Source organism: Melozone crissalis, unplaced genomic scaffold (assembly GCF_028551555.1).
Source record: "Melozone crissalis strain CALT ecotype California unplaced genomic scaffold, PUWL_Pcris_2 ptg000108l_1, whole genome shotgun sequence".
Lineage (NCBI taxonomy): Eukaryota > Metazoa > Chordata > Aves > Passeriformes > Passerellidae > Melozone > Melozone crissalis.
In genome coordinates this window covers 1,860,593-1,886,753 of record NW_026535885.1, presented here as the reverse complement: position 1 = coordinate 1,886,753, position 26,161 = coordinate 1,860,593, and the positions used below count along the sequence as shown (strand labels likewise).

Here is a 26,161-nt window from a genome sequence, read left to right as displayed (position 1 = left end):
ATAATTCAGTTCCAAGGGCAGGGACACCTCCCACTAGCCCAGGGTGCTCCTACCCCGTCAAATCTGGGATAATTCCAGGGATGAGGCAGCCACAGCTTGTGTGGGAATCTCTGCAGAGCCCCAAAACATGAAATTAAATTAAATTAAATTAAATTAATTCAATCTGTCTGAAGGCACCTTACCCCACACGTTGTGGAAGTGACGTAGGAATCCACCAGGAGAGTGTCAAACATGGAGTCATCCTCACTGATCAGCTCCACATTCCTTCTTTTGAAGAGCTGGTGGGGAGCAGAACACAGGGGTTGTTATTAGAAAATAACCATGAACAGGCTCCACAACTCGATTTTCTTGTTCCTCAACCAAGATCCCTCCTGGGCTGAGGTAACCTGAATAAAAAGGGGTCATTAATAGCAGCTCTGCACTCTCAAGGCTGGTCTGGCACAGAAAATAAGTGTTAATTCTTGCTCTCAGATATGCAAATATCCAAATCACTGAGCCACCAGGGAAGACAAGTGCAGAATTTGACCAAAATCAGGAAAAATGGGCAAAAAAGTAGCTTGGATAAGGTGCTAATAAAGGAAATATTTAGTTCCAGAGATATCACTTGGGAATCACCTCATGCTTTTAAAAAATGAAATACACCCAGGGTTAAGGCCATACTTGCACTTGTTCTTCCTGTTTCTCCAGGAAATAATCCCATTTATTAATTATAGCTAAAATAAACCCACCACCACCTTTAAAATCAAAGATCTGTGGGGAAAAAAACCCCAAAAACAAAACCAAAAAACCCCAAACCAAACAAAAAACAACTCGAATAGCCCAAGAACAAAATGCTTGGGAAGCTTTCTATGTGAGCTGGGCCAGGAGGAAAAAAAAAGAGAAAAAAGCAAGATCTCAGTCAAAACAGCAAAAATAAAGATTGCAAACAAACTTTAGTGCACAGATCCTTGAAAATTGCAACAGTTAAGGCTGACCCAGCCTTTCCAGGTGAGTAACCTGCAAGACCTCAGTCAGAACAGGAAAAATAAAGACTGCAAATAAAGTTTAATGCACAGAAACTTGAAGATTCCAGCAGTTACAGCTGAACCAGCCCGCTCGGGTGAGTTGCCTGCTGCAAAATCTCAGTCAAAACAGGAAAAATAGAGATTGCAAACAAATTTTAATGCACAGAACCTTAAAGATTGCAGCCCTTAAGTCTGAGCCAGCCTGCACTGATGGGTGTTACCTGCAAGATTTCAGTCAGAACAGGAAAAATAAAGTCTGCAAACAAAGTTTAATGCACAGAACCTTGAAGGTTCCAGTAGTTAGGGCTGACACAGCCTGCTCAGGTGAGTTACCTGCTGCAAAATCTCAGTCAAAAAGGGAAAAATAAAGATTGCAAACAAATTTTAATGCCCAGAACCTTGAAGGTTCCAGCAGTTAAGGCTCACCCACCTGCTGCAGATGAGTTACCTGCTGCAAACTCTCAGTCAAAATAGGAAAAATAAAGATTGCAAACAAATTTTAATGCACAGAACCTCGAAGATTGCAGCAGTTAAGGCTCACCCACCTGCTACAGATGAGTTACCTGCAAGATCTCAATCAGAACAGAAAAAATAAAGATTGCAAACAAACTTTAATGCACAGAACCTTGCAGGTTCCAGCAGTTAGGGCTCACCCAGCCTGCTCAGGTGGGCGAGTTACCTACTGTAAGATCTCAGAACAGAAAAAATTACTCCACAAAAACTTGAATGGACAGGATGTTGAAGATTGCAGCAGTTAGGGCTGACCCAGCCTCTCCAGGTGAGCTACCTGCTGCAAGATCTCAGAACAGAAAAAATAAAGATCGAAACCAAACTTTAATGGACAGAATGCTGAAGATTGCAGCAGTTAAGGTGACCGAGGCTGCTGAGGGGGTGATTTACCTGCTGCTCCCGTTTCTGCTTTCTCAGCTGAATCCCCTCCTCCTCCCTCCTCCTGCGCATCTCCTCGGGGTTCAGGGCTTTGTTCTTGTAGCTCTTCATTCGATAGTTTTCTGTGAAAACAGGAGCAATTCTGCAATTCTGCCTCAGGGCTCCTGCACCGCCTCTCTGTGTCCTTCCCACGGGATAACCACATGGAATACCGACATGGAATACCTTTATTTACTGCTTGGTTTTTAAGAAATTCCTATTTCCCTGCTAGCAGCACAGCATTTTTCCACAGATATTTATTCCCAGATAATAAATATTATTTATTATACAACCCCAGCAGAGTGAAGGAATGGAGCTCACAACAACCCCAGGGCAGAGCTGCAGTGAGGGACAGCCCCTGTGTCCCACCAGGTGTTCAGGACCTGACTTATTCCTGACAAATGAAGATTCCAAATTGCATTCTGACAAATGCACCAATTCCAACCTGATTCCTACAGAATTTCCCTCCCAGTTTGTTTTTTCTCCCTCCCAGCCAGGGAAGGGAAACTCCAATTTTTGGCACAGCTGAAGGCAGCCAGGGCCAAGCTGTAACTGAGGACGGCAACCCCTGACTGCCCCAGCATGGCAGGAATTCCCCAAACTCTCCCATTTCTCACATTATTTGCACATTTTTTCCCTTTCTCAGGATAAACCTCAGAGGCTCAACAAGCCCTGAACCGAGTTGCTCCTTCAGAACTCATTTGAAAAGCAATATTTTTGGTTTTTTTCCCAGCTGCAAGGAGGAAGTTTGCAGTTTTATCTCCTCCTCATTTCAAGCCTGAGGCACCCTCAGCCCTGTGGCTCACAGAAAGTTTCAGTCTCACTTATCAACAACCTCCAGCCACTCTGGAGCCCTTCCAAGATCAACTGCACAAGTGGCAGACCCAAAAACTCACAGCCAGCACAAGAAAAAAACACCTAAATACAAATATCCAGCTTTTCATTACTAAGAAGAGAGGAAACAACTGGAAAAATTAATATTTTAACAGGAGAAGAAACAAAACACTTTCAGTCCTTTGATTTCCCAAAACCAGCTAAAAACACACCAAAAAAGAGAGAAATTTACAGACTTTAGGCCTTTATATCTGACCATACAACAGCCAGGTGTCAATTTTCATTTAGAAATGTATTTAAGCAGCACTGTTATGTTGTTATTTGTATTTCCACCCCATTGTTATGTTGTTATTTGTATTTTCACCCCATTGTTATGTTGTTATTTGTATTTTCACCTCATTGTTATGTTGTTATTTGTATTTTCACCCCATTGTTATGTTGTTATTTGTATTTCCACCTCATTGTTATGTTGTTATTTGTATTTTCACCCCATTGTTATGGTTTTATTTGTATTTTCACCCCATTGTTATGTTGTTATTTGTATTTTCACCCCATTGTTATGTTTTTATTTGTATTTTCACCCCATTGTTATGTTGTTATTTGTATTTTGACCCCATTGTTATGTTTTTATTTGTATTTCCACCCCTCATGCAGCCACGGGGAAGAGGAAGAGCTGACAGCTGAGTTCTCCAAACAAATTAAGAATTTTAATCCTCCTTTAGGAAAGCAAAGCCTCCAATTAAAAGGTGGTTTTGAGGAAGAGGAGGAAGAGAAGTGAGGAAGCCCAGGATCCCCAGGAGTGCCATAAACAGCCAAGGGACACATGAGAGCTCAGCTGCCTCCAAACCCCGCTCAGGAACACTCAGCACCTCGTCCTTTAAGGGTTTTTTTTTTGTCCCATAACCCTCATCCTGCAGGGAAACCCCAAAAAGAATTCCTTAGGGCTGCCTGTCACAATCCAAGCCTGCCTCTTTTTAAATCTATTTTCAAAGACAAGAAAAATTCGCTTTCAATGTTTCCTTCACTGCTGAAGGGAGCTGAGTCACTGCAGGATTGTCCTCAAATTCCTCCAGCTGTCAAAGAATTACAACCCCAAGCTGCCCCACTCATAAATTGGAGGATGAGAAGGTATTTCTCACTTAAAATAAAGGAAAAATGAGGTGAAATTTTGACTTTGAAAGTTCAGCAGGGCACTCAAATCAAAACCCTGTAAATGCAGCACAAAGAACAGCAGGAAACTGGAATTCCAGAATTGTTACTCCAACAGCTTCTGGATGCTCCTAGGTTAGGAATCCAAGCCTGTCTGGTTTTAAATTTTTTTTTTTTAAGATAAGAAAATGTTGAAAGCAAAGTTTTCTTCACTGTGAAGCCCTGGCAGCTGAGTCACCACAGGATTTTGTCTTCACTCAGGGTAAAATATTCCAAAATTCCTCCAGCTGTCAAAGAATTACAATTCCAAGCTGCCCCACACAAACTGGAGGATGAGAAGGTATTTCTCATTCAAAAGAAAGGAAAAATGAGGTGAAAATTTGATTTTGAAGGGCCCTCAAACCAAACCCCTGTAAATGCAGCACCAGCTACAGCAGGAACCCTGGGAGCTAAATCACCACAGGATTTTGTCTTCACTGAGGGGAAAAAATTCCAAAATCACTCCAGCTGTCCAAGAATTACAATTCCAAGCTGCTCCACTCATAAATTGGAGGATGAGAAGGTATTTCCCACTTAAAAGAAAGGGAAACGAGGAGAAAATTTGATTTTGGAGGCTCAGGAGAGCACTCAAATCAAACCCCTGTAAATGCAGCACAAAGAACAGCGGGAAACTGGAATTCCAGAATTGTTACTCCAACAGCTTCTGGATGCTCCTGAGGGGGGAATTTTTTTATTTCACAATTTATTGATTTATTTTATTAAAATAAAATAAACTTGAAAATTTTAAACTTTAAACTTTATTTGAAACTATTTCAACTCCTAGTTAAACTTACTTGAAACTTTACTTTAAACTTTAAAATAACGTAACATTCATTTATTTTATTAAAATAAACTTGAAAATTTTAAACGTTAAATGTTATTTTCAACTTTATTTTAAACTATTTCAACTCCTAGACAAATTTATTTTAAACTTATTTTAAACTTATTTTAAACTTTAAAATAAAGTAAAAATAAAAGAAAATTTATTTTATTTATTTAATTAAAATAAAATGAAGCTTAAAATTTATTTTAAACTGTATTTTAAGCTATTTAAACTCCTAGACAAATTTATTTCAAACTTATTTTAAACTTCAAAATAAAGTAAAATAAGAGAAAATTGATTTAAGTACTTTACTTTATTAAAATAAACTTTAAAATTTATATTAAACTTTATTTTAAATTATTTAAATTCCTAGAAAAATTGATTTTAAATTTATTTAAATTTACTTTAAACTTTAAAATAAAGTAAAAAATATTTATTTTATTTATTTTATTAAAATAATATAAACTTTTTACATATGTACATAAAGTTTATATATAATACATAAAATATTATATATAATTATATATATGTTATATATATAGTATATATAATATATAATATATATTATATTATATATTATATATATTATAGATAATATATATTAAATATGATATATAATATTATATGTAATATATAATATATTATGTGTTATATATGATATATTTATAATAACTTTATATATATATAATAAATTTATATATATATATAAAGTTTATATATATATAAACTTTATAAAGTTTAAACTTTATTTTAAATTTTAAAATTAATTTTAAACTATTTAAAGTCCTAGACAAATGTAGGCAAATTGCAGTAAAATAAATGAACTGCTGGGTTTCACCTCATTCCTTATTTATCTCCAATCCCTGAAATCCCACAGGATCCTCCCATCATCAACATCTCCAGAGGACTCTTCTAGAAAGAAAAATCAATTTATTAAGTGAATTGAAACCCTAGAAAAAGAAGATTAAATGATCTGGACTACATAAATACAAACCAAATGAAAAACTCCATAAAAATAATGTGTGAAAGAACAGCTCTAGCAGAAATCAGTCAAAAGCAGGTTCTTTTTAGTATCATCAAGAGTTTTGCAGTGAATTAATAGGAAAAAATAAAAGGAAAAATTCACATTGTTTGCTCCGAAGACACAACGAGTGAAGCTAAACAGGAGAACAGCCACACCAAAATAAAAATGCTGCCCAACAACCCCTGGCACAGGGATGTGATACCGGCTGGAATGTGCAGCGCTCACAGGGAAGGGACAGAAAGTTCTGTCTGGGGGGAGCTCGGGGCAGGCAGAGCTGCTCTGTGCCAGGGCGAAAACAAAATCAGGGATCGTTTGGGATGTCCCTGATCTGCTGGGGAATCCTCAGATTTTGATTCCCGATTTGCTCAGCCCATCCCAAAATTTGAGGGTTTTAAGTTCTCTTCAAGCCGGTTCATTGCTCAGGGTAAAAACAAGATCAGAAATCCTTCTGGAATGTCCCTGCCCCAGAATCCAGCAACTCCTCAGTCCAGTTCTCAAGATTCCTACTCCTAATTTATCTTTTCTTGAGGGCTTTAGGTTCTCTTCAAACTGGTTTGCGTCCCAGGGTTAAAACAAAATTAGGAATCCTTTTGGAACGTCCCTGCCCCAGAACCCAGCAACTCCTCAGTCCAGTTCTCAAAGTTTCCCACTCCTGATTTATCTTTTCATCCCAAAATTTGAGGGCCTTAAGTTCTCTTCAAGCTGGTTCCTTGCTCAGGGTTAAAACAAAATTTGGAATCTTTTGCAATGTCCCTGATCTGCTGGAAAAAGAACCCAGCACTGCTCAGTCCATCCTAAAATTTGAGGGTTTTAAGTTCTCCTCAAGCTGCTTTGTGTCCCAGGGTTAAAACAAATTTAGGAATCTTCTTAGAATGTCCCTGTCCCAGAATCCAGCACTGCTCAGTTCAGTTCTCAAAGTTTCCCACTCCCGATTTGATACTTTCATCCCAAATTTTGAGGGTTTTAAGTTCTCTTCAAGCTGGTTCATTGCTCAGGGTTAAAACAAAATTTGGAATTTTTTTGCAATGTCCCTGATCTGCTGGGGAACCCAGCACTGCTCAGTCCATCCCAAAATTTGTGGGCTTTAAGTTCTCTTCACTCTGCTTTGTGTCCCAGCGTTAAAACAAAATTAGGAATTGTTTTGGAATGTCCCTGTCCTGCTGGATAAAAAACCCAGCAACTCCTCAGTCCAGTTCTCAAAGATTCCCACTCCTGATTTATCTTTTCATCCCAAAATTTGAGGGCCTTAAGTTCTCTTCAAGCTGGTTCATTGCTCAGGGTTAAAACAAAATTTGGAATCTTTTGCAATGTCCCTGATCTGCTGGAAAAAGAACCCAGCACTGCTCAGTCCATCCTAAAATTTGAGGGTTTAAGTTCTCCTCAAGCTGCTTTGTGTCCCAGGGTTAAAACAAATTTAGGAATCTTCTTAGAATGTCCCTGTCCCAGAATCCAGCACTGCTCAGTTCAGTTCTCAAAGTTTCCCACTCCCGATTTGATATTTTCATTCCAAATTTTGAGGGTTTTAAGTTCTCTTCAAGCTGGTTCCTTGCTCAGGGTTAAAACAAAATTTGGAATTTTTTTGCAATGTCCCTGATCTGCTGGGGAACCCAGCACTGCTCAGTCCATCCTAAAATTTGTGGGCTTTAAATTCTCTTCACTCTGCTTTGTGTCCCAGCGTTAAAACAAAATTAGGAATCTTTTTGGAATGTCCCTGATCTGCTGGAAAAAGAACCCAGCACTGCTCAGTCCATCCTAAAATCTGTGGGCTTTAAGCTCCCCTCAAGCTGGTTCATTGCTCAAGGTTAAAACAAAATTAGGAATGTTCTTAGAATGTCCCTGTCCCAGAATCCAGCACTGCTCAGTCCAGTTCTCAAAGATTCCTACCCTCAATTGGATTTTTTCATCCCAAAATTTGGGGGCTTTAAGTTCTCTTCAAGCAAGTTCCATGCTCAGGGTTAAAACAAGATTATTAGGATATATTATTATTATTATTATATATATATAATATATGTTATTATATTAGGATATATTATTAAAAGGATCCTGACAAGCAAGATCATTTAAAATTATAATTTCTAAATGATCACAGGAATCCTTTTGGAATGTCCCTGCCCCAGAACCCAGCAACTCCTCAGTCCAGTTCTCAAATCTACTCCTGATTTGATCTTTTCATCCCAAAATTTGAGGGCTTTAAATTCTCTTCAAGCTGGTTCGTGTCCCAGGCTTAAAACAAGATTATTAGGATATATTATTATATATATATTATATATATTATTGTTAGGATATTATTATAAGGATTCCTGGTGAGATCCTGAGAAGCAAGATCATTTTAAATGTTCCTTTAAAAATGAACACAGGAATCCTTTTGGAATGTCCCTGCCCCAGAACCCAGCAACTCCTCAGTCCAGTTCTCAAAGCTTCCTACTCCTGATTTATTTTTTCATCCCAAAATTTGAGAGTTTTAAGTTCTCTCCAAGCTGCTTTGTGTCCCAGGGTTAAAACAAGATCAGAAATCCTTCTGGAACGTCCCTGCTCCAGAATCCAGCACTGCTCAGTCCAGTTCTCAAAGCTTCCTACTCCTGATTTATTTTTTCATCCCAAAATTTAAGGGTTTATAAGTTCTCCTCAAGCTGGTTGATGTCCCAGGGTTAAAACAAGATGAGGAATCCTTTTGGAATATCCCTGCTCCAGAATCCAGCATTGCTCAGTCCAGTTCTCAAAGTTTCCCACTCCTGATTTATCTTTTCTTCAGGGCTTTAAGTTCTCTTCAAGCTGGTTCATTGCTCAGGGTTCAAACAAGATTATTAGGATATATATATATAATATATATTATTATGTTAGGATATTATTATAAGGATTCCTGGTGAGATCCTGAGAAGCAAGATCATTTTAAATGATCATTTCAAAATGAACACAGGAATCTTTTTGGAATGTCCCTGCCCTGCTGGAAAAAGAACCCAACAACTCCTCAGTCCAGTTCCCAAAGCTTCCTACCCCCGATTATTTTTTCATCCCAAAATTTGAGGGCTTTAAGTTCTCTTCAAGCTGGTTCGTGTCCCAGGGTTAAAACAAAATTAGGAATCCTTTTGGAATATCCCTGCTCCAGAATCCAGCACTCCTCAGTCCAGTTCTCAAAGTTTCCCACTCCTGATTTAGCTTTTCATCCCCAAATTTGAGGGATTTAAGTTCTCTCCAAGCTGGTTTATCCATTCAGATTTCCCTCCAAAATTGACTGGTCAGGCACAAGTGTGAGCTGAGAACAGCCCCTAAAACAGGGAAAAACTTCTGAATCCACTCAAACTCCAGCCAGGAGAGTTCCAGATTAAAACCAAGCAGAGATAACTCCAGAGGAAAATGGAATTCCAGGAAATCCAGGGGAAAATGGAATTCCAGTAAATCCAGGGGAAAATGGAATTCCAGTAAATCCAGAGGAAAATGGAATTCCAGTAAATCCAGGGGGAAATGGAATTCCAGTAAATCCAGGGGGAAATGGAATTCCAGGAAACCCAGAGGAAAATGGAATTCCAGTAAATCCAGGGGGAAATGGAATTCCAGTAAATTGAGAGGAAAATGGAATTCCAGTAAATCCAGGGGGAAATGGAATTCCAGTAATTCCAGAGGAAAATGGAATTCCAGTAAATCCAGAGGAAAATGGAATTCCAGTAAATCCAGGGGGAAATGGAATTCCAGTAATTCCAGAGGAAAATGGAATTCCAGGAAACCCAGAGGAAAATGGAATTCCAGTAAATCCAGGGGAAAATGAAATTCCAATAAATCCATCCCTTCCAAGATGAGCTTTCCCTCAGAACCGAGCAGTTCTGTGTGATTTGCTAAGCAGATTTACCTGGAGCTCAGCAGGACTGAAAGCCTGAAGGAATCAGGACTTTCACTCTTGCAGGATTTCAATGATCAAACTCTCCCCCTTGCCAAAGTTCACGTTTGCTGTGCTGAACTAAACAAACAAAGCAAAGCAGCCAATTCTCTGTGAAATTCATCAGCCACCGGGTTTTATTGAGAATTGAGCATTAACAACACTGATCCATGGGTTAAACAGCACTAAAAATGGCATTTAAAGGGCTCATTTGCAAGGCAAACTGAATGAACCGATGGTAATTTCCAAAAGTATCATTAACTTAAAATAATGGGAAAAAACCCAGCCCCAGCTTGTTTAAAAATAATAAAGTTACATGAGGATAATTCAAACAAGGGAAGATTAAACTCTTAGGGGGTGGGGAAGCTCCTGTGCACAAAGTTCTCAGCTCCACATAAAACACAAAACTGAAATTCTCAGCTCCACACAAAAATAAAATTCTCAGCTCCACATAAAACATAAAACTAAAATTCTCAGTTCTACATAAAACTAAAATTCTCAACTCCACACAAAACTAAAATTCTCAGCTCCATATAAAATATAAAACTAAAATTCTCAGCTCCATATAAAATATAAAACTAACATTCTCAGCTCCACATAAAACTCAAATTCTCAGCTCCACACAAAAGTAAAGTTATCAGCTCCACATAAAACTAAAATTCTCAGCTCCACACAAAACACAAAACTAAAATTTTCAACTCCACATAAAACACAAAACTGAAATTCTCAGCTCCACATAAAACTCAAATTCTCAGCTCCACATAAAACACAAAACTAAAATTCTCAGCTCCACACAAAACTCAAATTCTCAGCTCCACACAAAACTCCCCAAGAATTTCCAGACATTCCCACCAAGCCCCAGGACATTTTTCTCCTCAGTTGCCACTCCAGGTTTTACATCTGAAGCCATAAATGAATTTTTCCAAGCTGTCCAGGGCAGCAGCCACACACAGAGCTGGTCACTGATTTCTCCTGCAGCACCACAGGAGGGTTTGGAGGGGGCAGAAAAGTTCCTGGGCAAGTAAGATAATTTTTAATGATCATTTTTAAATTATTACAGAGCATTTTTGAAGGTTCCCTGTTTTGGAAGGAGATAAAAACTCCTCCAGTGCCACCCCTGCCATGGGCAAGGACATTTTCCATTGTCCCAGGCCTGGCCTGGGATAATTCCAGCCACAGTTTCTCTGGGAAATCCATCCCAGCCCCTCAAAACGAAGAATTTCTTCCCAAAATCCAACCTAAATTTGTCACTTTCAAGCCATTAATCTTCTGAAGCAGCTCTGGTTAAAAGACAACATTGCAGGTGGAAAATGGAAACATTTTAATCTTTATTTTAGGAAGATCCTTAAAAAAAATATATAAATAAATAAAATAAAATCAACCTTTCCTCCCTGAGCTGGGCCCTCCCACATCAAGCAAATCAAAACTAAAAGTTGCTGGAATTAAAACATTTTTTGAAGAGGAAACACAGAGCTGGGATTTATTTGAGGGGACAGAGACCTGTGCGCAGTAGATGCCATTGGTGTGGTGTCACCCAGGGGTGGCACAGGGACACCAGGGTGGCACTGAGGGCTCAGCATGGAAATAAAAATAATATAAAATAAATAAAAATATAAAATAAAAATCCCAACACACCAGAACCCAGGAGAGGTTTGTGGGGTGCTGCCCTGAACCCCGAGCTCTGGGGGGAGCTCAGAACTGAAATCCAGCTTTGGGGGAGAATTTAAATGGAGCAGGGACCTGAGAGGCAGGTGAGACCCCAAACACCCCAAAGTGACAGCAGTGACACCCCAAAACCGGGCTCTTACAGCTCTCACACCCCAGAGCCGGGGTGCTGCAGCCCTGACACCCCAAAACCCGGGTATCCCACCCTGACACCCCAAAACCTGGGTATCTCACCCTGGCATCCCCAAAACCCGGGTACTTCACCCTGGCATCCCCAAAACCCGGGTATTTCAACCCTGGCACCCCCAAACTTGGGTTCTTACAGCCCTGACACCCCGAAATCCAGGCACTGCAGCCCTGACACCCCAAAAACCGGGCTCTTACAGCTCCCACCACCCAAACCTGGGCATTGCAACCTGGACACCCCCAAACTCAGGGTATTGCTACCTGGAACCCCTAAATGTAGGGTAACTCACCCTGGCACCTCCAAACCTGGGTAATGCAGCCCTGACACCCCCAAACTCGGGGTATCTCACCCCATACCCGGGGTATCTCACCCTGGCACCCCCAAACTCGGGATACTGCTACCTGGTACCTCCAAAACCTGGGCACTGTAGCCCTGGCACCATCAAACCCGGGCTATCCCACCCTGGCACCCCCAAAATCCAGGGCCCTGGCACCCCAAACCTGGGGTATTGCACCCTGGCACCCCCAAAACCCAGGGCCCTGGCACCCCAAACCCGGGATATCTCACTCTGGCACCCCCAAAACCCAGGGCCCTGCAGCCCTGGCACCCCAAACCCGGGCTATCTCACCCTGGCACCCCCAAACCCGGGGTATCTCACCCCAAACCGGGGCTATCCCACCCTGACACCCCCAAACCCGGGGTACCCCACCCCAAATCCGGGCTATCCCACCCTGACACCCCCAAACCCGGGGTACCTCACCCCAAATCTGGGCTATCCCACCCCGGCTCCCCCCGCAGCTCCCGCCCCACCCCGGGGCTCCCCAAAGGCGCTGCCCTCAGCGGTCACAACCCCCGGGCCGCCCTCACCGGGAGTCCCCAAAGACCCCCCCCGGCCCCCGGAGCGGCCCCGGGATGACTCAGCGGCCGCGCCGGCCCCGCCGCCCTCAGCCCCGGCAGCGCCCGGGACGCCGGTGAGAGGCGAGGGCGGCGGCAGCGCGGTGCGGACGGGCTGTGCGCGCTGCCCGGCCTCGGGGCGGCTTCTCCGGCTCCACCCCATCCCCTCGGCCGTGCCCGGAGCTCCCCGGGCCGCGCCCGCCCCTCGGGGCCCTCACCCATCGCGGCGGCTGCGGCGGCGGCTCCGGTGCTGGCGGCGGCGGCCAAAATATGGCGGCGGCGGGCGGGGCGCGGGCCGGACGGCGGCCGCGCGGGGCCAAACCTGTGAGCGCGGAGCGGGCGGCTGTGGTTCTAGGGCGCCCCCAGCGAGCGGGAGAGGAACTGCAGGGGCGGTCGCGTCCCATCACCTCTGTCCCCTCACTCGTGTCCCCTCACTCGTGTCCTGTCATCTCTATCCTGTCACCCGTGTCCCCTCACTCGTGTCCCCTCACCCGGGTGCTGTCACTCGTGTCCTGTCATCTCCGTCCTGTCACCCGTGTCCCCTCACCCGGGTTCTGTCACTCGTGTCCTGTCACCTCTGTCCTGCCACTTGTGCCCTGTCATTTGTGCCCTGTCACTCATGTCTTGTCATTCGCGTTCTGTCACTTCTGTCCTGTCACTCGTGTCCCCTCACTCGGGTTCTACCCCCTCTATACTGTCACTCATGTTCCTTCCCTCGTTTCCTCTCTGTCCTGTCACTCATGTCCCCTCACACGGGTTCTGTCACTTCTGTCCTGTCACTCGTGTCCCGTTCCCTTGCCTGCAGGAAGGAGGAGCTGCTGCAGCCCAGCACTGCCCCAGACAGATCCCTGAGGGTTTATGGGGTCACTCAGAGCCCCAAAAAGTGAAGGACAGAGTTTGAGGACCAGGTGGATTTATGGGGTCACTCAAAGCACTGAAAAGGGGGGACAGAATTTGAGGACTTGGCTGGTTTTATGGGGTCACAGTTTGAGGACTGGCTGGATTTATGGGGTCACCCAGAGCTTGAGGAACCTGGGGCAGTGGGGATTTCTTTCCCTCTCCTGAGGGAAATGGGAGGAAAGGAAAATTTGTGTCATCCCCACCCCAGAGGAAATGAGAACACGGCAGAGACTCTGAGAACTCCTTTAATCGCTGTTAACTGCAAGTCTGTAAAAGGTTTGGAGAAAGTCTTTGTTACAAAACTACCAGCAGCTGTTAGAATTGTTCCTGGTTTGTCACCCCAGCTAGAAAAGGCTCAGGGAGATGAGGAATAGTTCAAGAACAGAGAGAATATTGCACAACCAACCCCACGGTTAATTCCACTAAAAGAAGGAAAGAAAGTGACACAGATGCTGCAGCCTCGAGCTCTGCTGTGGGATCAGCTGGGGATGTCCCCATTGATGTCCCCTGTGTCCCCTGCCTGCCACAATCCCAGCCAGGACAAGGAGAGGCTCTGCTGGACCCAGGGCTGTGGCAGGACAGGGATGATCCCACCTAAAGAAGGAAAAGCCAACCCCAAAACCCCAACTCTTCCAAGTGCACCTCGTTTGAGCTGTCCAAAGGCAGAAAGTGTCACCCCAGCACCCCAAAGGCCACGGAGGGTTCTGTCCCCTTGGGATAACTGTGCAGGAGCAACATCTCCTGCTGTGACATGAAACTGCCCCAAAAAGGAGCTGTGGGGCTGAAGGAGTGAAGCAAACAGTGCCAGGGGTTGAGTGACGGAACCCAAAGCTCGTGGTGGCTGCAGGGCTGGCACGGGTGGGACAGGGCTCAGATGGGGACACACAACAGGGACACCCCAATTTGGGAGCCTCTGTCCCCTCAGACTGGCCAGGCTGAGGTTGAGGGGGTCTTTGGGCCAGGCTGGACCTTGGCAAGGGCTGAAGTGGCCACCAACATTGGGGTTCTGTCCCAAATGGACCCAAACCAGTGCCACCATGTTCTGTCCCCACCTGACCCAAACCAGTGCCACCAACACTGGGGTTCTGTCCCAAATTGACCCAAACCAGTGCCACCAACACTGGGGTTCTGTCCCAAATTGACCCAAACCAGTGCCACCAACACTGGGGTTCTGTCCCCACCTGACCCAAACCAGTGCCACCAACACTGGGGTTCTGTCCCCACCTGACCCAAACCAGTGCCACCAACACTGGGGTTCTGTCCCAAATTGACCCAAACCAGTGCCACCAACACTGGGGTTCTGTCCCAAATGGACCCAAACCAGTGCCACCAACACTGGGGTTCTGTCCCAAATTGACCCAAACCAGTGCCACCAACACTGGGGTTCTGTCCCCACCTGACCCAAACCAGTGCCACCAACACTGGGGTTCTGTCCCCACCTGACCCAAATCAGTGCCACCAACACTGGGGTTCTGTCCCAGCTGACCCAAAGCAGTGCCACCAACACTGGGGTTCTGTCCCCACCTGACCCAAACCAGTGCCACCAACACTGGGGTTCTGTCCCAAACTGACCCAAACCAGTGCCACCAACACTGGGGTTCTGTCCCAAATTGACCCAAACCAGTGCCACCAACACTGGGGTTCTGTCCCAAATGGACCCAAACCAGTGCCACCAACACTGGGGTTCTGTCCCAAATTGACCCAAACCAGTGCCACCAACACTGGGGTTCTGTCCCCACCTGACCCAAACCAGTGCCACCAACACTGGGGTTCTGTCCCCACCTGACCCAAATCAGTGCCACCAACACTGGGGTTCTGTCCCAGCTGACCCAAAGCAGTGCCACCAACACTGGGGTTCTGTCCCCACCTGACCCAAACCAGTGCCACCAACACTGGGGTTCTGTCCCAAACTGACCCAAACCAGTGCCACCAACACTGGGGTTCTGTCCCAAATTGACCCAAACCAGTGCCACCAACACTGGGGTTCTGTCCCACCTGACCCAAACCAGTGCCACCAACACTGGGGTTCTGTCCCAAACTGACCCAAACCAGTGCCACCAACACTGGGGTTCTGTCCCAGCTGACCCAAAGCAGTGCCACCAACACTGGGGTTCTGTCCCAGCTGACCCAAACCAGTGCCACCAACACTGGGGTTCTGTCCCAAATTGACCCAAACCAGTGCCACCAACACTGGGGTTCTGTCCCACCTGACCCAAACCAGTGCCACCAACACTGGGGTTCTGTCCCAGCTGACCCAAAGCACTGCCAGCCCAGCAGTAAGAGCGAGCCACGAGGATTTTCCTTGGAGAATTCAACTAGAAAGACACAAACCCAGAGCAGGAAGGTGCTGCAGCTGCAAAGGGGGGGAGAGCAGCAGGCCTTGGCTCTTGGAGGAACTGCTGGAAATGAGAATTTCCATGAGAAAAAGCTTCCAAGACAAAAAGCCAGGCAGAAGCTGAGGGTTTGGCAGGGGTTTGGCTCCTTCCAGGGTCAAAGCCACGAGCCAAGCGCTTTTTGTACAGCACCTGCAGCCCTCAGGCCCTCCCTGGGCGGGAATTGCAGAGCAGCGAGCAGAGCAGGCACAGCCACGTCCAGGAGCCTCTCAGGTGAGGGTTCCACGTGCACACACGAGCAGGGAAGGAGCCAGCTGGCAGCCTGGCAGGGCTCTGAGTGCCCAGCTGGCCCCAGGGACCCCTCGCTCTGCCTCCTCAGGGTCAGTTTTGGCTTGGCCAGTCTCTAGGACCTATGGAGAAGTCGGGCTCCTGTGTGCCAGGGACCTCCTGCTTCCTCCTCGTGGAGCTGCAGGGGTCACTTGAGCTGCCCCCAGGTTTCTGCAGGAATGGGAACTCCTCCAGGCTGGGGGTGCAGCCCCAGCACAGTCACACACAAAGGAACAGCTGGTCCAAGTCTGAGTTCACATTCGATGGTGGGAATGAGCCTGTGACACACACTGCAAGCAGCTGCTTTATTCCCAGTCTTCCCACTCTTCATCTTCCAGCTGCAAACAAGAGAAAATCCATTTCTGAGCTGGTTTCAACAGTTTGTGTCTGTAAATCAACAGATTCCCCCTGGGAAAGCTGCACACTCACCCCACCAGGCCCCCTCTGCACCCTGAGTGTCACCATGGTATTTTCTGAAAAATCCTCTTTGGCCAGGAGTTTCTCCTGGGAGGCTGAGAAGCCTCAGAGAGGAATGAAAACAATAATTATCTGATTGCTGCTCCTGTGTTTTGCTGCTTTGGAATGTGGATGGACATTGTTTACCAACAGGTGAATGTTTGATTGGTTCCATGTGAATTGTTTTTAATTAATGACCAATCACCATCAGCTGTGTCAGACTCTGAGTCAGTCACAGGTTTTTATTATTCATTCTTGTGAAACCTTCTGATTTATCCTTTCTCTTTCTTTAGTATAGTTTTAGTATAGCATTCAGTATAATAAATATAATATAATGAATATAATATAATCAATATAATAAATATAATAAATATACTATAATAAATATACTATAATGGATACAATAAATAATATAATAAATATATTACATTATATCCATATTTATTATATTTATTTTATTACTTATATTATATTATCTATATTATTTTATATAATATTATAGTAATAAAATAAATATAATAAAAGATAAAATAAAATAAGTAAAAATATGGATATAATATAATAAATATATTACATTATATTATATCTATATATTATATTATATTATATTATTAAAATAAATAAAATACATAAAATAAATATGGATACAATATATATCATAAATATAATATAGTATAGTGTAATATAATGTAAAATATAATTAAGATAATGTAAAATATAATTAATATAATATAACTAATATAATATAATATAATATAATATAATATAATGTAATGTAATGTAATGTAATGTAATATAATGTAATATAATAATCAGCCTTCTGAGAACCTGGAGTCAGATTCTCATCTCTCACCTCGTCCTGGGCACCCTCACAAACCCCACACCCTGAGGGGCTGGTGATGCTTTTGGGGGCAGTTTTTGTGCCCTGACTCACCTCCCCAGACATTTCCACCTTGGACAGTGCCAGCTGCACCTCCTCCTCTGTCATGTCCAGATCAAAGTCCTTTTCCCAGTCCTCGCTGATATCCGTGCTGGAGCCTGCAAGCACAAATGTCCCCACTGAGCCACCAGAGCTGGCCCCAAAGCCTGGAATTGCCAGGGCTCAGAGCCTCCACATTCCCAGGAGCAGAGATGGGATGGGCTGAGCCTGCTCCCCTCACAGCCAGGGCTGGATGCTGAAAGGTTTTCTCCTCTGGCCTGGGAGAACAGGGATGTGTCAGTTCCAGCCACACAGAAAATGACAGGAGGGACTTTGATATGGGGACTGTCATTGTGCCAGCAGGGATGACAGGCAGAGGGGAGGAATCACCACATCCCCTCCGGAGAGCACAGCCTTTCCTGGCAGCCAGGGACCAAGGGCTGTTCTGCTCTGTCACAGACAGATTTTATGGAAAATCTTTTCCTTAGGATTTTTCCTCCTGAGAAGCTGAGAGGCCTCAGGAACAAAATACAAACAATGATTATCTGCTGTTGTGGAATGCAACAGGTGCATCTGGGATTGGCCCATGTTAATTGTTTCTAATTAATGGCCAGTCACAGCCCAGCTAGCTCAGACTCGCTGAGCCACAAACCTTTGTTATCATTCCTTCTTTTTCTATTCTTAGCCAGCCTTCTGATGAAATCCTTCTATTCTTTTAGAGTAGTTTTGGAGAATGTCATTGTTACAAAACTACCAGTTGTTTGAATTGTTAATATAATATATATCATTATAATATAATGTAATGTGATGTAATATATATATCATAATCATAATATTATATTATATATAATAATATATAGTATATACATTGATTAATCATATTAATATATATGATAATAGATATTTTATAGATACTATTATATATAACTATATTTTATATCTGTATTTCGTATATATAATACATATTATATATTTATTAATATAGTAATAAATATTACATATTATTCATTATATAGTATAGCTAATAATACAATATATAATGAATAATATATAATATATATTAATATAAATAATACATCCTAAACATTAATGTAATATAATATAATATAATATAATATAATATAATATAATATATATCATGAAGATATAATATATATTATATTATATATATATTATATAATTTATATACCATGAATATATAATATTTATTATATATAATAATATATATATATAATAAAACAGTAAATCAGCCTTCTGAAACATGGAGTCAGATCCTCATCTCTTCCCTCAGACCCTTGTGAACACACACACACTGCTCAGCCAGCAGATCACTGATTTATTTCCCTTTCCTCTCCCCCAGCACCACAAACCCAGAGCTGTCCCCAGATGTTTCCCAGCCCCACACGAACCTTTCTGGCCGTTGTTGGAGGGGGTGGATTTGCCGCTGTCCGAGTTGAGCTCGAAGACTCTCAGGTCTGTGGGTCCCTCCTCCCTCAGAGTCTCTGTCCTGCCCTGCCCTTTGCTCTCCAGCTCTCTGGGCTCTGCTCCAGCCGCCAGCTCCGAGGATGCTGCTGAAGGCTGGCCAGGTGCACGAGGCTGAGCAGCTTCTGGGGGCTCTGGCAGCGAGCTCTGCTCCTCCAAGGTGGCCTCCACCAGCCTCTGGCAGAGCTCTGGGGCTGCAGCTGCAGTCTGTGGCTGGGTGGCAGGCACAGGGGCAGGGTTTGCAATCTGAGTCACGAGGGACACGCTGTCGCTGCTCTCCGAGGGGCTCTGCTCCCCTGGCACCTGCTCTGGGGGCGGCACAGCCCAGCTCTGCCCACAGGGAGCCTTGGGGGCAGCAGCCTGGTGTCCCTCTGGGCTGGGTGCTTTCTGTGCTGCTCCTGGAAACGTGATGTTTGCACAAGGCAGGGGGGACATCCCCAAGAACTCCTCTGTAGGGAGGCAGAAGAGAAGTGAGAGATGTTTCAGCAAGGGCAGCAGCAGCTGGGCTGGGAGCTGGATTGCAGAGAATCACAGAATGGCCTGAGCTGGATCTCACAGAATGGCCTGAGCTGGATTTCACAGAATCACAGAATGTCCTGAGCTGGATTTCAGAGAATCACAGAATGCCCTGAGCTGGATCTCACAGAATCACAGAATGTCCTGAGCTGGATTTCAGAGAATCACAGAATGCCCTGAGCTGGATCTCACAGAATCACACAATGTCCTGAGCTGGATCTCACAGAATGCCGAGCTGGATTTCACAGAATCACAGAATGTCCTGAGCTGGATTGCAGAGAATCACAGAATGGCCTGAGCTGGATTTCACACAATCACAGAATGCCCTAAACTGGATCTCACAGAATCACAGCTGAATTTCACAGAATCACAGAATGCCCTGAGCTGGATCTCACAGAGTCACAGAATGTCCTGAGCTGGATTTCACAGAATCACAGAATGTCCTGAGCTGGATCTCACAGAATGCCGAGCTGGATCTCACAGAATCACAGCTGAATTTCACAGAATCACAGAATGCCCTGAGCTGGATCTCACAGAGTCACAGAATGCCCTGAGCTGGATTTCAGAGAATCACAGAATGTCCTGAGCTGGATCTCACAGAATGCCGAGCTGGATCTCACAGAATCACAGCTGAATTTCACAGAGTCACAGAATGCCCTGAGCTAGGAAGGACCCACAGGGATCACCCAGTCCAACCCCTGGCCCTGCACAGACACCCCAAAAATCCCACCCTGGGCATCCCTGAGAGCCTTGTCCTGGAGCTTTGCCAGCTGTGGGGCTGTGCCCATTCCCTGGGGAGCCTGGGCAGTGCCAGCACCCTCAGGGGGGGAGAACATTTCCTCATTTCCAACCTGACACAGCTCCAGGCATTCCCTCAGATCCCACCACTGCTCACAGAGCACAGATCTCTGTGATTTGTGGCAGTGAGGAGGAGCCACCACCCCGTGAAAGCCCCAAAACCTGTCCCACCTTCATCCTCCTCCCAGCCTGGCTCCTCTTGCTGCATGCTCTGCTCTGCTCGCTGCTTCAGAGCCTCCCTCCGGGCTTCATCCTGCAGAATCCAACACAGCAGCTGCTCACATGCCCAGTCCCCTTCCTCCCCCAGCCATTTCACCATCACTGACCCCAAGGCTCAGCCCAGATCCCAGTTTGCCCAGGAAAAGCACCCCAGGGACCCCCCCAGACCCACCTGCTCCAGGCAATGCAGTTTGTAGAAGTAGCGCTGCCAGAACTCCAGGTGGGAAACAGCCACAGGCACCTGGGAAAGGGATCAGAAAATGGATTAACCCCTCAGAGAGAGAGCTGTGCCCTCAGAGGGAGAGCTGTGCCCCTCAGAGAGCTGTGCCCTCAGAGGGAGAGCTGTGCCCTCAGAGAGAGAGCTGTGCCCTCAGAGGGAGAGCTGTGCCCCTCAGAGAGAGAGCTGTGCCCTCAGAGAGAGCTGTGCCCTCAGAGAGAGCTGTGCCCTCAGAGAGAGAGCTGTGCCCTCAGAGAGAGCTGTGCCCCTCAGAGGGAGAGCTGTGCCCTCAGAAGGAGAGCTGTGCCCTCAGAAGGAGAGCTGTGCCCTCAGAGAGAGAGCTGTGCCCTCAGAGGGAGAGCTGTGCCCTCAGAGGGAGAGCTGTGCCCTCAGAGAGAGAGCTGTGCCCCTCAGAGGGAGAGCTGTGCCCTCAGAGGGAGAGCTGTGCCCTCAGAAGGAGAGCTGTGCCCTCAGAGAGAGAGCTGTGCCCTCAGAGGGAGAGCTGTGCCCTCAGAGGGAGAGCTGTGCCCCTGAGGGAGAGCTGTGCCCCCAGAGGGAGAGCTGTGCCCTCAGAGGGAGAGCTGTGCCCTCAGAGGGAGAGCTGTGCCCCTGAGGGAGAGCTGTGCCCCACAGAGAGAGAGCTGTGCCCCACAGAGAGAGCTGTGCCCTCAGAGGGAGAGCTGTGCCCCCAGAGGGAGAGCTGTGCCCTCAGAAGGAGAGCTGTGCCCTCAGAGAGAGCTGTGCCCCTCAGAGGGAGAGCTGTGCCCCCAGAGGGAGAGCTGTGCCCTCAGAGAGCTGTGCCCCTCAGAGAGAGAGCTGTGCCCCACAGAGAGCTGTGCCCCTCAGAGGGAGAGCTGTGCCCCTCAGAGAGAGAGCTGTGCCCCACAGAGAGAGCTGTGCCCCTCAGAGGGAGAGCTGTGCCCCTCAGAGAGAGAGCTGTGCCCTCAGAGAGAGAGCTGTGCCCCACAGAGAGCTGTGCCCCTCAGAGGGAGAGCTGTGCCCTCAGAAGGAGAGCTGTGCCCTCAGAGGGAGAGCTGTGCCCTCAGAAGGAGAGCTGTGCCCTCAGAGAGAGAGCTGTGCCCCCAGAGGGAGAGCTGTGCCCCCAGAGGGAGAGCTGTGCCCTCAGAGAGAGAGCTGTGCCCTCAGAGAGAGAGCTGTGCCCCCAGAGGGAGAGCTGTGCCCTCAGAAGGAGAGCTGTGCCCCCAGAGGGAGAGCTGTGCCCCCAGAGGGAGAGCTGTGCCCCTCACAGAGAGCTGTGCCCCACAGAGAGAGAGCTGTGCCCTCACAGAGAGCTGTGCCCCACAGAGAGAGCTGTGCCCCTCAGAGGGAGAGCTGTGCCCCCAGAGGGAGAGCTGTGCCCTCAGAGGGAGAGCTGTGCCCTCAGAGAGAGAGCTGTGCCCCCAGAGGGAGAGCTGTGCCCTCAGAGAGAGAGCTGTGCCCCCAGAGGGAGAGCTGTGCCCCCAGAGGGAGAGCTGTGCCCTCAGAGAGCTGTGCCCCCAGAGGGAGAGCTGTGCCCTCAGAGAGCTGTGCCCCTCAGAGAGAGAGCTGTGCCCCACAGAGAGCTGTGCCCCTCAGAGGGAGAGCTGTGCCCTCAGAGAGAGAGCTGTGCCCTCAGAAGGAGAGCTGTGCCCTCAGAAGGAGAGCTGTGCCCTCAGAGGGAGATCTGTGCGCCTCTCTCCTCCCAAAGCAGCTCCCATTTTATTCCATCCATTTTTCCAGTTTCCACCCCAGCTGCCGGGCACAAACAGCTCAGGGCCTTCCTGCAGCATTCCCCACGTCAGGAATTGCCATTTTGGGGCCTCACCATTTTGGTGTAGAGTGCCCTGATGGAAGGGCTGGTGGCCAGCAGCTCTGCAATCTCCCCTTTCTTCTCCTCCAGGCTGAACTGAGCCAGCCAGGCCTCCAGCAGCTCAGCAGGGCCTGTGTGGGACAAGCACAGGGACAAGAACCCTTCAGGTTGGGGAGGTTTCACTGGGACACAGGAGGAGGGAGACACAGGGCTCAGAAATGCTCTGCCAGCTCAAGGCTCAATTTAAATTGGGTTAGGAAATTCAGTTTAAGCTGGTCCTTGAGGTAAGAGCCAGATCTGCTCTTCTACAGCTCAGACCTGCTGGCCAAAGGCTTCAGGGAACTGCAGCTGGCCCCCGAACCCCCTAGGGCAGCACCCTGAACCCTCTGAACCCCCTTGGGGAGCACCCTGGACCCCCTGAACCCCCCTAGGGCAGCACCCTGGAGCCCCTAAAGCCCCCTAAGAGAGACGCCTGGCCCCCAAATCCCCTTGGGGAGCACCCTGGACCCCCTGAACTCACCAAGGGAAGCACCCTGGAGCCCCTGAACTCCCCCTAGGGCAGCACCATAGACCCCATGAACCCCCCTAGGGCAGCACCCTGGACCCCTCGAATCCCCAAGGGCAGCACCCTGAACCCCCCAAACCCTCTAGGGCAGCACCCTGGACCCCGTGAACCCCTAAGGGCAGCACCCTGGACCCCCAAACCCCCTAAGGGAGCCCCCAAACCCCCTTGGGGAGCACCCTGGAGCCCCTGACCCCCCCATACCATCGGGCTCGTTGCAGTAGGTGGCCGGGTCGGACTGGAGGCTGTAGAGACGAGCCTGGAGGGGACACACAGGGACAGCTGTGAGGGCAGGGACAGCAGCAGGGCCAGGGGACAGGCTCAGGGTGCCACACTGACCTTGGCACTGTCGTAGGGCTCGGTGGTGCCCGAGGGTGTTGCCATCAGGGTGATAACGTCACAGTCTATGGTCTTGTCCGGAGAGGGAGCGAAGGTGTCCGAGATGACCCCCAAAAAGTCAGACAGGCCCTTCCTCACCTTCTCTGTGGCACCTGAGCCCTCTGCCCTCTGCAGGGGAAGAGGCAGCACAGGGTCAGTGACACCCCAGGATTCCTGGGAATCCTTAAGGAAGCAGGATCTGACCCCGCAGGAAGGGTGAGGTGGGGGACACCTGAGGGGAGCTGAGCTGGGGCTTTGTGGGGGAAGCACAGTGGGTTTGGGGCTTTGTGGGGGAAGCAGAGCCGGGTTTGGGGCTTTGTGGGGGAAGCAGAGCGGGTTTGGGGCTTTGTGGGGGAAGCAGAGCCGGGTTTGGGGCTTTGTGGGGGCAGCACAGCGGGTTTGGGGCTCTGTGGGGGAAGCACAGCCAAGTTTGGGGCTGCTGGTGTGGGGTGGGGCTGTCCCAGCAGCAGCTGTGCAGGGCTGAGGGTCACAGCTCATGTGGAGTCTGTGTCACCTTACAGTGACACTGCCAGTGTTCCCCCTATAGTGACACTGCCTGTGTCACCCCTACAGTGACATTGCCAGTGTCCTCCTACAGTGTCCCCCCGCATTGACACTGCCACTGTCCCCCTACAGTCACACTGCCAGTGTCCCCCCTACACTGCCACTGCCACTGTCCCCCCTACAGTGTCCCCCCTCCAGTGGCACTGCCAAAGTCCCCTTACAGTGAGACTGCCATTGTCCCCCCTACAGTGACACTGACAGTGTCAACTTACAGTGACACTGCCTGTGTCCCCCCTACAGTGACACTGCCACTGTCCCCCCTACAGTGACACTGCCCATGTCCCCCTACATTGTCCCCCTACAGTGACACTGACAGTGTGAACTTACAGTGACACAGCCAGCATCCCCCTACAATGTCCCCCTCTACAGTGACACCGCCTGTGTCCCCCCTACAGTGACAGTGACAGTGTCAACCTACAGTGACACTGCCAGCATCCCCCTACAATGTCCCCCCCTACAGTGACACTGCCAATGTACCCCTAGAGTGACACTGCCACTATCCCCCTACATTGTCCCCCTACACTGACACTGCCAATGTCCCCCCTACAGTGACACCTCCAGTGTCCCCTGCTCAGCACAGTGGACAGGGAACCCCGAGGGAGTGGCAGCACAAGGGGAATGACTTCAATCTGCAGGAAGTGTGGTTGGATGGGGAAATTGGGCAGGAATCCTCCCTGTGAGGGCGCTGGGATGAATTCCCAGAGAAGCTGTGGCTGTGCCATGCCTGGAACGATGCCAGGCGGGGTTTGGAGCAGCCTGGGAGGGTGGCAGTGTCCCTGCCGTGGCAGGGGTGGCACTGGGTGCCCATACTCACTGCCAGCCTGTCCTTGACCACGCTGGCCGTGGCGGCGATGGTGCAGGCCGTGTCGTGCTGCACCACCTGTGTGAACTCAGCCAGGTCCCTCTTCATGAACTCCAAAGCCTCTGTGGACTGCAAGCACACAGCACATGGATTCCGCAGGGTTTGGCTTCCCCAGCAAAGCTGGGATTGCGCCCAGCACGTTACAAAAATTCAGGTGGGAGAGTTTGGCTCAGATGAACCCTCACCCCAAACTGGGCAATGCATAAAACCAGAATAACCTGACCAACAACAGCGCCTGCTCTGCCCAAAACACATTCCAGGAGGCTCTGAAGCCAAGAGCAGGAAAAACACAGGCTGGGAGAAGCCTGGCTTTAGGTTTTGTGTATAATTAACACAGGCAGTGCTGTCACAGCAGGAAGTTCCACAGCACAGAGCCACGCTGGAAGCACAACCCCCCTGCTCAGGGGGTGATCTCCACATGACAGAGCCCAGCATGACCCAGGGTTTGTTTGATCCCCTACAAATCCATCCCAAATCCGCTTCGGGGGGACCCTCCCGGGATGGGAGGAGCTCCGGGACCGGCCCGCAGGCCCCACCCTCCCGCTCCCGAGGTCTCCCGGTGGTTCTCACCGGCTCCCACCAGTTCTCACCTTCTCCTTGACGGCCTGGTAGCTCTGCTGGAGCCAGCTCCGCCACCAGCCGCCATCCTCCCTGCGAGGGACGGGTACGGCGTCAGCACAGCCCACACACAGAGCCTGAACCCAGAGCCAGACCCAGATCCCGACCCCAAACCAGGATCCCACACCGAGCTCCCAAATCCCATATCCTGACCCCAGATCCAGATTCTATATTTCGATCCCAGACCCAAATCCCAACCCCACACCCAGAGCCCCAGATCCAGACCCCAGCTTCAGACCCTGAGCCGAGATCCCAACTCCAAGCCAAGATTCAGATCCCGAACCCAGATCCCAGACCCCGATCCCGGACCCAGACCCAGATCCCGATTCCAACCCCAAATTCAGACCCCAAACCCAGATTCCATCCCCAGACCCCGATTGTGGATCCCAACCCCAGACTCAGATCCAGACCCCAACCCCAAGTTCCAACCCCCGATTCCAACCCCAGATTCTATCCTCAGACCGCAATCCCGGATCCCAGATCCAGATCCACTCCCCGACCCCCGATTCCATCCCCATACCCCGACCCCAACCCCAGATTCCATCCCCCGATTCCATCCCAGACCCGCTCTCAGCTCACCCCCCCCAAACTGCAGCCCCGGCCGGGCCCCGCTGCCCGGTCCCCGCTCCCGCCCCGCTGCCCACGGGGTCCTTGTCCCGTTTCTGTCCCGTTACGTTCCTGTTCCCGTTCCGTTCCCCCCCGGTCCCGCCGCCCCCCGGCCGAGCCCCGCTCACCCCTCCGCCATCTTGGCGGTGTGACGTCACCAATATTTACCGACCCCTCACCCCGCGGGCCCCGCCCCGG

The 26,161-nt window shown here is 48.3% G+C and overlaps 2 protein-coding genes across 2 annotated transcripts in view; both read right to left on the bottom strand.

Moving 5' to 3' along the window:
• KPNA6 (karyopherin subunit alpha 6) overlaps positions 1-12,676 on the bottom strand; it is a 28,665-nt gene extending 15,989 nt beyond the window's left edge. Inside the window, exons 1-3 of the mRNA XM_054292210.1 lie at positions 12,636-12,676; positions 1,905-2,014; positions 183-278 (exon numbers count right to left, since the gene is read on the bottom strand). Coding sequence (XP_054148185.1) covers positions 183-278; positions 1,905-2,014; positions 12,636-12,639 — 210 coding nt within the window. The 5' untranslated portion in view covers positions 12,640-12,676. The remainder of the gene's footprint in view (positions 1-182; positions 279-1,904; positions 2,015-12,635) is intronic.
• Positions 12,677-15,977: 3,301 nt separating this feature from the next.
• BSDC1 (BSD domain containing 1) lies at positions 15,978-26,138 on the bottom strand. The gene is made up of 11 exons (XM_054292228.1): positions 26,092-26,138; positions 25,330-25,390; positions 24,692-24,808; positions 23,275-23,442; positions 23,140-23,194; positions 22,389-22,504; positions 20,540-20,608; positions 20,320-20,401; positions 18,762-19,283; positions 17,368-17,471; positions 15,978-16,315 (listed from the first exon to the last, which is right to left on the bottom strand). Exons 1-11 carry the CDS (start codon positions 26,100-26,102, stop codon positions 16,283-16,285), a joined length of 1,338 nt encoding a protein of 445 aa, XP_054148203.1. The 5' UTR covers positions 26,103-26,138; the 3' UTR covers positions 15,978-16,282.
• Between the last annotated feature and the right edge of the window lie 23 nt (positions 26,139-26,161).

What these genes read in the sequence shown, in the direction of transcription:
- BSDC1 (XM_054292228.1), bottom strand. An exon ending in TGGTCAAGGACAGGCTGGCA is followed by an intron (nt 23,443 to 24,691) that starts GTGAGTATGGGC and finishes CTTCCCCTGCAG; the next exon opens with AGGGCAGAGGGCTCAGGTGC. An exon ending in AGGCTGGGAGGAGGATGAAG is followed by an intron (nt 19,284 to 20,319) that starts GTGGGACAGGTT and finishes GCCTCCCTACAG; the next exon opens with AGGAGTTCTTGGGGATGTCC.